Here is a 13,915-nt window from a genome sequence, read left to right on the forward strand (position 1 = left end):
ATGGCGCAGAAAGGAGCTCAGCCGGACCAAGAAACTTTGACTTGTTCAATCTGTCTGGAACTACTGAAGGATCCGGTGACTATTCCCTGTGGACACAGTTACTGCATGAAGTGTATTGGAAACTTCTGGGATGAAAAGGAGCACAAGAAGACCCACAGCTGCCCTGACTGTAGGCAGACCTTCACACCGAAGCCTCTCCTGGTGAAAAGTGTCATGTTATCAGTTTTGGTGGAGCAGCTGAGGACGACAGGACTCCAAGCGGCTCCTGCTGACTGCTCCTATGCAGGACCTGAAGATGTTGCCTGTGATGTTTGCACTGGAAGGAAACTGAAAGCCATAAAGTCCTGTTTGGTGTGTCTGGTCTCTTACTGTGAGAAACACCTGCAACGCCATTACAGTGTGGCACAGTTAAAGAAACACCAGCTTGTGGAGCCCGCCAAGACTTTACAGGAGAACTTGTGCTCTCTCCACGACGAGGTGATGAAGATGTTCTGCCGCACCGATCAGCAGAGCGTCTGTTATGTCTGCACCGTGGATGAGCATAAAGGCCATGACGTAGTCTCAGCTAAAACAGAAAGGGCAGAGAAACAGAGGGAGATGGGGATGACTCGACAAAAGATCCAGACGAAGGTACAGGACCTGGAGGAGGAGGTGAAGCTGCTGCAGCGAGAGGTGGGGAACATCAATCGTTCTGCTGATAAAACAGTGGAGGACAGTGAGAAGATCTTCAGGGAGCTGGTGCTTCTCATCCAGAAGAGAAGCTCTGATGTGAAGCAGAAGGTCAGATCCCAACAGGAAACTGAAGTGAGTCGGGTGAAAGAAGTTCAAGAGAAGCTGCAGCAGGAGATCACTGACCTGAAGAAGAAAGACACCGACATGGAGCAGCTTTCACGCACAGAAGATCATAACCAGTTTCTACACGGCTACACTTCACTGCTGCCACTCAGTGAGTCCACACACTCATCCGGCATCAATAGACGCCCTCTGAAGTACTTTGAGGATGTACAAGCTGCTGTGTCAGAGACCAGAGAGGAACTACAGGACATTCTGGGAAAGAAATGGACTGACATCTCACTGAGAGTGACTGAGGCAGATGTTTTACTGTCACAGCCACCAGAGCCAAGAACCAGAGCTGACTTCTTAAGATATTCACGTGAAATCACGCTGGATAGAAACACAGCACAGGACAACCTGGAATTATCTGAGGGAAACAGGAAAGCAACATTAATGACAGGTTCACAGGGTTATCCTACTCACCCGGAGAGATCTTCTGTACTGTTTCAGATCCTGAGTGAGGAGAGTCTGACTGGACGTTGTTACTGGGAAGTGGAGTGGGGAGGACCAGGAGGTTATGTAGCAGTCACATACAAGGATGTCAACACACCAACCACTGAATTTGGATGTAATAACACTTCTTGGGCTTTAGTTTGTAAAAATAAAAGTAACGAATTTTGGCATAACAACCTCCAAACCCGCGTCTCTGGTTCTCAGTCCTCCAGAGTGGGAGTCTACCTGGATCACAGAGCAGGTATTCTGTCGTTCTACAGCGTCTCTGAGACCATGACGCTTCTCCACAGAGTCCAGACCACTTTCACAAAACCACTTCATGTTGGGATACGTCTCTGGCTCCAATATGGAAACACTGCAAGGTTTTATAAACCCACATAAGTGTCCAATCTCTTGCTGAGTTCATCGTTGTGTTGCGTCTTTACTCCTCTCAGACTGATGCATCAAGTCAACAATGATTGAGAGATCAACGCCGTTTGTTCATACATTTTTAATCTGCTGCTTTGAGTTCCTAACTTAAATTCAGCTCTTCATTGGCTCCTGTTAGACTCTCTTTCAATTACTCTCTGCTACATAAGACTTTTGAATATTTCTAAATATATGTGTATATTGTTTCTCAATCACTGCATCTTCAAAGCCTCCTTTAACATTTAAAACTCAATCTTTTCATACAATTTGTGTAACACAAAGTGCTTCACAGATATAAATGTAAACACACACACACATACTGGACACAGATGATCTGTTGTGCTGTTGTTCAAACCTGGATGGATGTGGAAGTCTAGAGTACTGTGTTACACTGAAATCACCATGGTGATATATTAGTTTATTTTACGCTGCTGATGATTGAGATCAGATGTAAATGAAATTACAAGAAGTAACAAGAATTATCAAGAAGATGATGCATGTTAATGTGTAAACAAAGTGACACCTTATGTAATGAATAAAGGTTTTTTCTGAAAATAAATATTTGGTTTTGTGGTTGTTTCATGATTTTTACTCATATGTGCTCACAAATATGCAATTAATTAGTAAAATATGAATATAAAGCAGTTTCCTTAGTGCACTGTATTTATGATTATTAACTAAAAACACATCATTACAGAGAAATATACATATTTTCTGGACTTGTTTACCACTACTACAAATTCTACTACTACTACTACTACTACTACTACTAATAATAATAATTATGATAATAAGAAAAAATCATCATTATTGTTTTGTTATTTCAATAATAAGTCACTGGAGATGATTAATAACATTTATTTCACTGAGGCTGAAACCTGACACCGCTCGTCTGTCCTCACTGGTGGTCAAACAGAGCCCCCTACTGGTGGAAGGAGGTACAGCATCTAAAAATCCACATTGGTATTTTACAGGGTTTAGTAAACACACCAGTCACACAAGGTTATTCTAAAGCAGTTCCCAAGACATACCTGACCTTTGTGTGTCACCTACTGGCTCTGATGCTGCTGCAAGTAAAACTGTACTCTCCACCACAGACCTATAGAATATATGCAACATCTTGCTGTAAATATCGAGGGATACAAACGTCTTCAAGATGTAAAATCTACAAAATACCCTTTTCTAAAGAGCCTCAGCATCACATTGTAACTCCAGTCTGTTGTCCAGGTGAGCACATGGGTCTCTGTCGTCCTCCACCATCTCCAGCTCTTCTGCCATGAAGGAAATAGTATTCTATAAAGTATTCCACCAGTCCTTTGCACTCAGCCTCCTGTTCTCCACTGACACATCTCCCCACAGCAGAGTCATCTGAGGGTTTCTGATAGCGGCAAGACTGAGTTGTGCAGGAAGTTTTGATGTTTGTACAGAGTGAATATTGATGCTGAAAGTATAGCCTCCTGGGACGATGACGAGCTGCTTAAAACCTCACAAAAAGTAGTCTCTTTATCAGATATATGATAATAGGGCTGGGCGATATGGACCAAAAGTCATATCTCAATATTTTCTAGCTGAATGGCGATACTCGATATATATCGATATTTTTTCTGTGCCATAATTGGGGTTTCCCCCAAAGCATTATAGCATAGCATCTCTGTTAGCTTCACTTATTTTTCTGAGGCAAACCCTTAAAAAAACAGTCATTTTTAATACAAAGCCTCGTGCCAAATGTCACACAGGTCTGCACAATATCAAAATGTATAAAACAAATGAAATAAAAATAAACTGCCTATAGAATAAAAATGCTTCTTGAATAAAATAAAACAAATATCCCTTTCCTGCATAACAATTAAATTAAAATACACTGTGTAATTAATACAATGTAGACAGTAACAGGCAGACTTTTCCACTGAGGTTGACAGTTGTGCAAATAACAACTTCAAGTCAATTTGTCACAAATTAAGCGATATCAAAATCATAAAAAAAAAAAAATGTAAATCTATATAAACGATATTGTCTCGTACCATATCGCGTTTGAAAATATATCGATATATATTAAAATCTCGATATATCGCCCAGCCCTATATGATAACGTAGGTGATCGTGGAGGCATCCACCCGTGTTTCCTGGAGTTTGTCACATAGTACTACGAGGGAGAATGTGTTACATGCAGTAAAGAAATGAAGGAACATGATTTTTCAGTGCTTTATCTGTCATCCAGATGAGAGTGGGCCTACTGAAGCATTATAGTGGTATCTTTAACCCCAGTTAGCACACAGTAAGCAAAGTTGGATAGGTCCTGAGAGATGGTTGTTTGCTTCCAAAGGGGAGCCAAAGATAGTCTCTCTAGAACTTTAATGATATGGACTCTTAGGGAAAAGACTTTACCGTCACTGATGGCAGATGGATGAGATGTTTTTTGGTACATGATGGACACTGGAACCTTCTCTGATGAACTCTCAACACTCATAGAGTCTCAGAGTAATCAATCACTGTGCAATAATAATAATAATAACCACAATCATATGCTGTAACAATGCACCTTTCAATAACCATGTCTACCTCATACTGCTGCACCTTTCACTTTTAAAAAAAAATTGTATATATGGTACTAAGAGCTGTCATTTATCTATTTACTGTACAGTGAGTGAAAATAACCGAGTCAAATTCCCCGTCTTGTTTGATCTGACTTGGCCAATAAACCTGATTCTGATTCTGATTCTACTGTCTCTGGGAAACAAGGTTGAAGAGGCCTTGGAGAAACTTGCATAGTTGAGCCACGCAGATTTCAGAACCCTGGGTCTGAAAAAATCCAGGTGTTTGGCTGTCAGTCCGGGAATGATGTGAAGTCAGACAGACGACCAAGATGCTCCGGATTATGCTGAACTACACCCACTAATCAGTGTTTAGTTTGTTAGTTTTGTGCAAAGCTTTCATCTGGTCTGACTCCTCCTTCCTGGAAGTTCCTCTACACCATCTCACGAGTGCTACAGCTCCTGTGGGGGCGCAGTATCATCCACTGTACCTTTACACAATGAACTGTAAAGTCATTAAACTTACCGCATCATAAAACGCATGTTCAGTTTCCAACCTCAACCCTTCATTTTATTTTTCTGAACATGGACTGGCTCGGACATAGATGTTGGACATTTCCGTCTACGTGAATGTTCTGTTAATGTTCCAAATCAGTGTGTGGAAACTAAGAAGATATCAACGCTAACAAAGATTGAAGATTGTAATTCCTCAGAGAATGACAACATCGCTTTTTGTGCATTTATTAACCCATTAGTGACGTGCTTAACCCGAAACATACGTGTTGATTCAAAAGTCAAACATGGTTTGCTCCAACAACCTTTAACAGTCAGAGACTTGTGTTGGATCTACAGTAACTTCGTTCCAAAATAAATATATATATTAAAGTCAAGAAAAGCTTGTCTGCTTATGTACATTTCATGAATCATGTCGGGGGCAGTTCTATCTGGTTTGTTTGAACAAAGAAATCATTTCTTTCTTTAATGTCTTGATTGTGCTCCATGATAAATATCCATAATGTGCCTGCATTTTCCTTCTGTCAATGCCTGAGTGTGTCAAATAAAAACAGTATTTTTCTCTCTGATTTTAGTGATGAAAATGTTGTTTTTGTCAGGTTTCCAAGCAGCAGGTGGACACAAGTGCAGACGTGACTAAAGTACGGTTTAATAACAATGACACTGTGCGGTGAGACGCAGAGACACAGGTGTAGATGAAACTCACAGGAAGTTGGAGCAACCAGGACTCCAGCATGAGCTGGGTTTGTGCAGCAGGAACGACACAAGGGGGAATGGATGAAGGTGATGAGGGCAAAGGTGCAGTCCATGAGGGGAACTGAGGCATGCTGGGAGTTGTAGTGTCAGGACGGTGATCAGAGGGCTGGCCATGCTGACCGTGGAGGTGTGGGAGGAGCCAGCATGACACTTTTCTCTTAAGGAGACAATTCTGTCCATGGTTTTCACAGTCTACATTACTGATGAAAAATAAATCAATATGATCCAATTGAAGACACTTTTATTTCTATCTTGGTCATAAAATGTTACACTTTTTTGTAAAAAGAAAAATAAAGTATGTTGTTGGTTGACTTTGCTATATTTAGACACGTGAACATCTGATTCTCTTCAACTCTTGTTAGAATTTAAATGGAAATGGCTCAATTTTGATCCGGACCAAAAATCTCCCAGGAGGGAAAGTGTAGACAAAATGCTGAACTTTAGACATATACATAAGTAGCTTATCTCACAATAATATTTAATGATTAATCCTAAATAAAGGTTTTAGACAGTTGGAAGTATGTTGTTTTTCAGGTTCTACATCATTTCTAACATCTATTATCCCAAAGTTTCATGTCCTGCTTTTAAAAACACTTGGAAATAAAAATCCATAATGCTTCAAAAAGACTTTATTCCTTTTTAGTGCATGGATCTAAAATCCATCTAAATAGAAATGACTCAAATTTGAACCAAAACAGCCTCAGTGTGAAAAATCTGAATCACTTGCATGAAAGTTTGCAGCTACGTGCCAAGTAAAGCAACAGACTACTTTTACATTACCAGACACGATTTATCGGAGTGGTGAAATGGTAGATGAGCTTTGTTGTTGCAATAACCCCCCACTTCTTCCTGAGCTCAGACGTAGATCCGTCCTCTCCGCAGACTTCCTCGTTCCATCCCTCTCAGAGCTGCAGTCTGTGGGTGGAGACTGAGAGCTGATTGGCTCCACTCACTGCACGGTCACATGGTTCTACCTCCAGGAAAAAGAAACTTAAATTCACACACTCACTCTCTGCCTCTGACAGGTGAAATGGCGCAGAAAGGAGCTCAGCCGGACCAGGAAACTTTGACTTGTTCAATCTGTCTGGATCTACTGAAGGATCCGGTGACTATTCCCTGTGGACACAGTTACTGCATGAAGTTTTATTGGAAACTTCTGGGATGAAAAGGAGCACAAGAAGACCCACAGCTGCCCTGACTGTAGGCAGACCTTCACACCGAAGCCTCTCCTGGTGAAAAATGTCATGTTAGCAGTTTTGGTGGAGCAGCTGAGGACGACAGGACTCCAAGCGGCTCCTGCTGACTGCTCCTATGCAGGACCTGAAGATGTTGCCTGTGATGTTTGCACTGGAAGGAAACTGAAAGCCATAAAGTCCTGTTTGGTGTGTCTGGTCTCTTACTGTGAGAAACACCTCCAAAGCCATTACAGTGTGGCACAGTTAAAGAAACACCAGCTTGTGGAGCCCGCCAAGACTTTACAGGAGAACTTGTGCTCTCTCCACGACGAGGTGATGAAGATGTTCTGCCGCACCGATCAGCAGAGCGTCTGTTACGTCTGCACCGTGGATGAGCATAAAGGCCATGACGTAGTCTCAGCCAAAACAGAAAGGGCAGAGAAACAGAGGGAGATGGGGATGACTCGACAAAAGATCCAGACGAAGGTACAGGACCTGGAGGAGGAGGTGAAGCTGCTGCAGCGAGAGGTGGGGAACATCAATCGTTCTGCTGATAAAACAGTGGAGGACAGTGAGAAGATCTTCAGGGAGCTGGTGCTTGTCATCCAGAAGAGAAGCTCTGATGTGAAGCAGAAGGTCAGATCCCAACAGGAAACTGAAGTGAGTCGGGTGAAAGAAGTTCAAGAGAAGCTGCAGCAGGAGATCACTGACCTGAAGAAGAAAGACACCGACATGGAGCAGCTTTCACGCACAGAAGATCATAACCAGTTTCTACACGGCTACACTTCACTGCTGCCACTCAGTGAGTCCACACACTCATCCGGCATCCATAGACGCCCTCTGAAGTACTTTGAGGATGTACAAGCTGCTGTGTCAGAGACCAGAGAGGAACTACAGGACATTCTGGGAAAGAAATGGACTGACATCTCACTGAGAGTGACTGAGGCAGATGTTTTACTGTCACAGCCACCAGAGCCAAGAACCAGAGCTGACTTCTTAAGATATTCACGTGAAATCACGCTGGATAGAAACACAGCACACAACCAGCTGGTGTTATCTGAGGGAAACAGGAAAGCAACATTAACGACAGGTTCACAGTTTTATCCTAGTCACCCGGAGAGATCTTCTGTAGGGTTTCAGATCCTGAGTGAGGAGAGTCTGACTGGACGTTGTTACTGGGAAGTGGAGTGGGGAGGAAAAGGAGGTTTAGTAGCAGTCACATACAAGGATGTCAACACACCAGCCACTCAATTTGGACATAATAACACATCTTGGGCTTTATTTTGTGAAAATCAAAGTAACAAATTTTGGCATAACAAACTCAAAACCCCCGTCTCTGATTCTCAGTCCTCCAGAGTGGGAGTCTACCTGGATCACAGAGCAGGTATTCTGTCGTTCTACAGCGTCTCTGAGACCATGACGCTTCTCCACAGAGTCCAGACCACTTTCACACAACCACTTCATGTTGGGATACATCTCTGGTTCACATGGGGAGACACTGCAAGGTTTTATAAACCCACATAAGTGTCCAATCTCTTGCTGAGTTCATCGTTGTGTTGCGTCTTTACTCCTCTCAGACTGATGCATCAAGTCAACAATGATGGAGAGATCAATGCCGTTTGTTCATACATTTTTAATCTGCTGGTTTGAGTTCCTAACTTAAATTCAGCTCTTCATTGGCTCCTGTTAGACTCTCTTTAAATTTCTAACTGCTACATAAGACTTTTGAATGTTTCTAAATATATTTGTATGTTGTTTCTCCATCACTGCATCTTTAAAGCCTCCTTTAACATTTAAAACTCAATCTTTTCATACAATTTGTGTAACACAAAGTGCTTCACAGATATAAATGTAAACACACACACACATACTCGACACAGATGATCTGTTGTGCTGTTGTTCAAACCTGGATGGATGTGGAAGTCTAGAGTACTGTGTTACACTGAAATCATCATGGTGATATATTAGTTTATTTTACGCTGCTGATGATTGAGATTAGATGTAAATGAAATAACGGAACAAGAATTATGAAGAAGATGATGCATTTTAATGTGTAAACAAATTGACACCTTATGTAATGAATAAATAAAGTCTTTTCTCAAAAGTAAAACCTTTTGTTTTGTGGTTGTTTCATAATTTTTATTTATATGTGCTCACAAATATGCAATTAACTAGTAAAGTATGCATGTAAAGCGTTTCTTAATATACTGTATTTATGTTTGTTATTCACTAAAAACACTTAATTGCAGACAAATATACCTATTTTCCTGGACTCATTTACCAATAATACTAATACTACTATTAATAATAAAAATAATAATATTATTACGAGGAGAAAATGATCATTATTGTTTTGTTATTTCAATAATAAGTCACTGGAGATGATGAATAACATTTATTTGACTGAGGCTGAAACCTGACACCGCTCGTCTGTCCTCACTGGTGGTCAAACAGAGCCCCCTACTGGTGGAAGGAGGTACAGCATCTAAAAATCCACATTGGTATTTTACAGGGTTTAGTAAACACACCTGTCACACAAGGTTATTCTAAAGCAGTTTCCAAGACATACATGACCTTTGTGTGTCACCTACTGGCTCTGATGCTGCTGCAAGTAAAACTGTACTCTCCACCACAGACCTATAGAATATATGCAACATCTTGCTGTAAATATCGAGGGATACAAACGTCTCCAAGATGTAAAATCTACAAAATACCCTTTTCTAAAGAGCCTCAGCATCACATTGTAACTCCAGTCTGTTGTCCAGGTGAGCACATGGGTCTCTGTCGTCCTCCACCATCTCCAGCTCTTCTGCCATGAAGGAAATAGTATTCTATAAAGTATTCCACCAGTCCTTTGCACTCAGCCTCCTGTTCTCCACTGACACATCTCCCCACAGCAGAGTCATCTGAGGTTTTCTGATAGCGGCAAGACTGAGTTGTGCAGGAAGTTTTGATGTTTGTACAGAGTGAATATTGATGCTGAAAGTATAGCCTCCTGCGACGATGACGAGCTGCTTAAAACCTCACAAAAAGTAGTCTCTTTATCAGATATATGATAATAGGGCTGGGCGATATGGACCAAAAGTCATATCTCGATATTTTCTAGCTGAATGGCGATACTCGATATATATCAATATTTTTTTCTGTGCCATAATTGGGGTTTCCCCCAAAGCATTATAGCATAGCATCTCTGTTAGCTTCACTTTTTTTCTGAGGCAAACCCTTAAAAAAACAGTCAGTTTTAATACAAAGCCTCGTGCCAAATGTCACACAGGTTCCTTTATTAACAGAGGTCTGCACAATATCAAAATGTATAAAACAAATGAAATAAAAATAAACTGCCTGCATATATATAGAATAAAAATGCTTCTTGAATAAAATAAAACAAATATCCCTTTCCTGCATAACAATTAAATTAAAATACACTGTGCAATTAATACAATGTAGACAGTAACAGGCAGACTTTTCCACTGAGGTTGACAGTTGTGCAAATAACAAAACATTTGTGCAAATCTCAAATAAAACATTCAAGTCAATTTGTCACAAAATAAGCTATATCAAAATCATAAAAAAATTTTTTTTAATCTATATAAACGATATTGTCTCGTACCATATCGCGTTTGAAAATATATCGATATATATTAAAATCTCGATATATCGCCCAGCCCTATATGATAATGTAGGTGATCGTGGAGGCATCCACCTGTGTTTCCTGGAGTTTGTCACATAGTACTACGAGTGAGAATGTGTTACATGCAGTAAAGAAATGAAGGAACATGATTTTTCAGTGCTTTATCTGTCATCCAGATGAGAGTGGGCCTACTGAAGCATTATAGTGGTATCTTTAACCCCAGTTAGCACACAGTAAGCAAAGTTGGATAGGTCCTGAGAGATGGTTGTTTGCTTCCAAAGGGGAGCCAAAGATAGTCTCTCTAGAACTTTAATGATATGGACTCTTAGGGAAAAGACTTTACCGTCACTGATGGCAGATGGATGAGATGTTTTTTGGTACACGATGGACACTGGAACCTTCTCTGATGAACTCTCAACACTCATAGAGTCTCAGAGTAATCAATCACTGTGCAATAATAATAATAACCACAATCATATGCTGTAACAATGGACCTTTCAATAACCATGTCTACCTCATACTGCTGCACCTTTCACTTTTTAAAAGAAATTGTATATATGTTACTAAGAGCTGTCATTTATCTATTTACTGTACAGTGAGTGAAAATAACCGAGTCAAATTCCCCGTCTTGTTTGACCTGACTTGGCCAATAAACCTGATTCTGATTCTGATTCTCCTGTCTCTGGGAAACAATGTTGAAGAGGCCTTGGAGAAACTTGCATAGTTGAGCCACGCAGATTTCAGAACCCTGGGTCTGAAAAAATCCAGGTCTTTGGCTGTCAGTCCGGGAATGATGTGAAGTCAGGCAGACGACCAAGATGCTCCGGATTATGCTGAACTACACCCACTAATCAGTGTTTAGTCTGTTAGTTTTGTGCAAAGCTTTCATCTGGTCTGACTCCTCCTTCCTGGAAGTTCCTCTACACCATCTCACGAGTGCTACAGCTCCTGTGGGGTCGCAGTATCATCCACTGTATCTTTACACAATGAACTGTAAAGTCATTAAACTTACCGCATCATAAAACGCATGTTCAGTTTCCAACCTCAACCCTTCATGTTATTTTTCTGAACATCGACTGGCTCGGACATAGATGTTGGACATTTCCGTCTACGTGAATGTTCTGTTAATGTTCCAAATCAGTGTGTGGAAACTAAGAAGATATCAACGCTAACAAAGATTGAAGATTGTAATTCCTCAGAGAATGACAACATCGCTTCTTGTGCATTTATTAACCCATTAGTGACGTGCTTTACCCGAAACATACGTGTTGATTCAAAAGTCAAACATGGTTTGCTCCAATAACCTTTAACAGTCAGAGACTTGTATTGGATCTACAGTAACTTTGTTCCAAAATAAATATATATATATATTAAAGTAAAGAAAAGCTTGTCTGCTTACGTACATTTCATGAATCATGTCGGGGGCAGTGCTATCTGGTTTATTTGAACAAAGAAATAATTTCTTTCTTTAATGTAAATTTAAAGAAAAAATCCCTGATCCATTGTCATCTGATGATTGGAATGACAATCTTATAGATAGGAATCCCAGCTCAATGTTCCTTACAGCAGTGGAAGAAAAAGAAATAATAGATATTGTAAATAAATGTAAATATAAAACATCCACCGATTGTAATGAAATTGATATGAAAACTGTAAAAAAGGTCATTGATGGGATTTCAGAACCACTAACATACATCTGTAACTTGTCATTCCAAACCGGTAAATTTCCAAACAAAATGAAAATAGCTAAAGTTGTACCGCTGTATAAAACTGGGGATAGACACCACTACACAAATTACAGGCCTGTTTCTTTACTTCCACAATTCTCAAAAATTTTAGAAAAACTATTCAATAACAGACTAGACAAATTCATAGATAAACATAAATTACTTTCTGACAGTCAGTACGGATTCAGATCAAACAGCTCAACATCACTGGCAATAATTGAATCAATAGAGGAAATTACAAACGCAATAGACCACAAACAGTATGCAGTTGGAGTATTCATAGACCTTAAAAAAGCTTTTGACACAATCAATCATAACATATTAATCAATAAACTGGAACGGTATGGGATCAGGGGCGTAGTATTGCACTGGGTGAGAAGTTATTTACGAGACAGGAAACAATTTGTGAAGTTGGGAGAGTTTACATCGTCATGCTTGGACATTGCTTGTGGTGTCCCCCAGGGGTCAGTACTGGGTCCAAAACTGTTCATCCTTTACATCAACGATATTTGCAAGGTATCAAAAATATTAAAATTAGTATTGTTTGCCAATGACAAAAATATTTTTTGTTCTGGGGGGGATTTAAAGGGGCTACTGGATGTGATCACTGCAGAAATGTGCAAATTAAAGAGGTGGTTTGACAGAAACAAATTATCATTAAACTTAAGTAAAACTAAAATCATGTTATTTGGGAATTGTAAAAGGGATACTCAAGTGCAGGTGCAAATTGAAGGTGTGGATATTGAAAGAGTTCATGAAAATAAGTTTCTTGGTGTAATAATAGATGATAAAATAAACTGGAAATCTCACTCAAAACATGTACAAAACAAACTATCAAGAAGCATCTCAGTAATCAATAAGGCAAAACATATTCTGGACCACAAATCACTCCACATTCTCTATTGTTCACTGGTTTTACCATATTTAAATTACTGCGCGGAGGTTTGGGGCAATACTTATAAATGTACACTACAATCATTGTGAATGCTGCAAAAAAACGAGCCATAAGGATCATTCATAATGCCGGTTACAAGGATCACACAAATTCACTCTTCTTAAAATCCAAAACATTAAAATTTACTGATCTGGTTCACTTTCAAACAGCACAAACTATGTACAAAGCTAAAAACAACATGCTTCCTTGAAATATCCAAACATTTTTTTTTAACAGAGATGGGGATTACAATTTGAGGGGGGGAAACAATTTAAAACATCTTTGTGTCCGCACAACACTCAAAACATTTACTATTTCGTTATGTGGAGTGAAGTTGTGGAACAGTTTGGGTGCGGAGCTCAAGCAATGTCCAAGCATGAGCCAGTTTAAACAGCGGTACAAAAATATGGTTTTCACAGGATACAGGGAGGATGAAGGGCTTTGACGATCACCAGGTGTTGCACACATCATTTAGTCACTTGTTTACTCACATTTATTTTCTGGTTGTAAATGTGTACATATGTAATGTAAATATGTAATATGATACTGAAATCAACTGAGGATAGTAATTTCTGAGAAGGGAGAAGGGGTAGGATTAAATAAGCATATGCTTCTTTCTACTCCTTTTTCGGACATGGCAACATTGTTTTGTTTATTTATCTATATTTTTTTTTTTGTTGTTTTGACTATTTTGACTTGTGTGTTATTTTATGTTTTCCCATGTTCGGAATAAAGCTTGCTTTCTTTCATTAATTAATTAATTAATTAATTAATTAATTAATTAATTCATTCATTCATTCATTCATTCATTCATTCATTCATTCATTCATTCATTCATTCATTCATTCATTCATTCATTCATTCATTCATTCATTCATTCAATGTCTTGATTGTGCTCCATGATAAATATCCATAATGTTCCTGCATTTTCCTTCTGTCAATGCCTGAGTGTG

General features: G+C 39.5%; 1 protein-coding gene across 1 annotated transcript; it reads left to right on the forward strand.

Moving 5' to 3' along the window:
- On the forward strand, nucleotides 1–8,271 carry LOC133451301 (uncharacterized). The gene is made up of 6 exons (XM_061730269.1): nucleotides 1–1,374; nucleotides 1,492–1,608; nucleotides 5,339–5,409; nucleotides 6,637–7,900; nucleotides 8,018–8,134; nucleotides 8,248–8,271. Exons 1-6 carry the CDS (start codon nucleotides 1–3, stop codon nucleotides 8,269–8,271), a joined length of 2,967 nt encoding a protein of 988 aa, XP_061586253.1.
- Nucleotides 8,272–13,915: the final 5,644 nt, after the last annotated feature.

The sequence above is a fragment of the Cololabis saira genome, chromosome 9 (assembly GCF_033807715.1).
Source record: "Cololabis saira isolate AMF1-May2022 chromosome 9, fColSai1.1, whole genome shotgun sequence".
Lineage (NCBI taxonomy): Eukaryota > Metazoa > Chordata > Actinopteri > Beloniformes > Belonidae > Cololabis > Cololabis saira.

Excerpts from the sequence above, each read along its gene's own strand:
- LOC133451301 (XM_061730269.1), top strand. The coding sequence starts at position 1 with ATGGCGCAGAAAGGAGCTCAGCCGGACCAAGAAACTTTGACTTGTTCA. Across the intron at positions 7,901-8,017 it reads TAGCAGTCACATACAAGGAT|TCCTCCAGAGTGGGAGTCTA; the intron begins GTCAACACACCA and ends TCTGATTCTCAG. Across the intron at positions 8,135-8,247 it reads CTTTCACACAACCACTTCAT|ACTGATGCATCAAGTCAACA; the intron begins GTTGGGATACAT and ends TACTCCTCTCAG.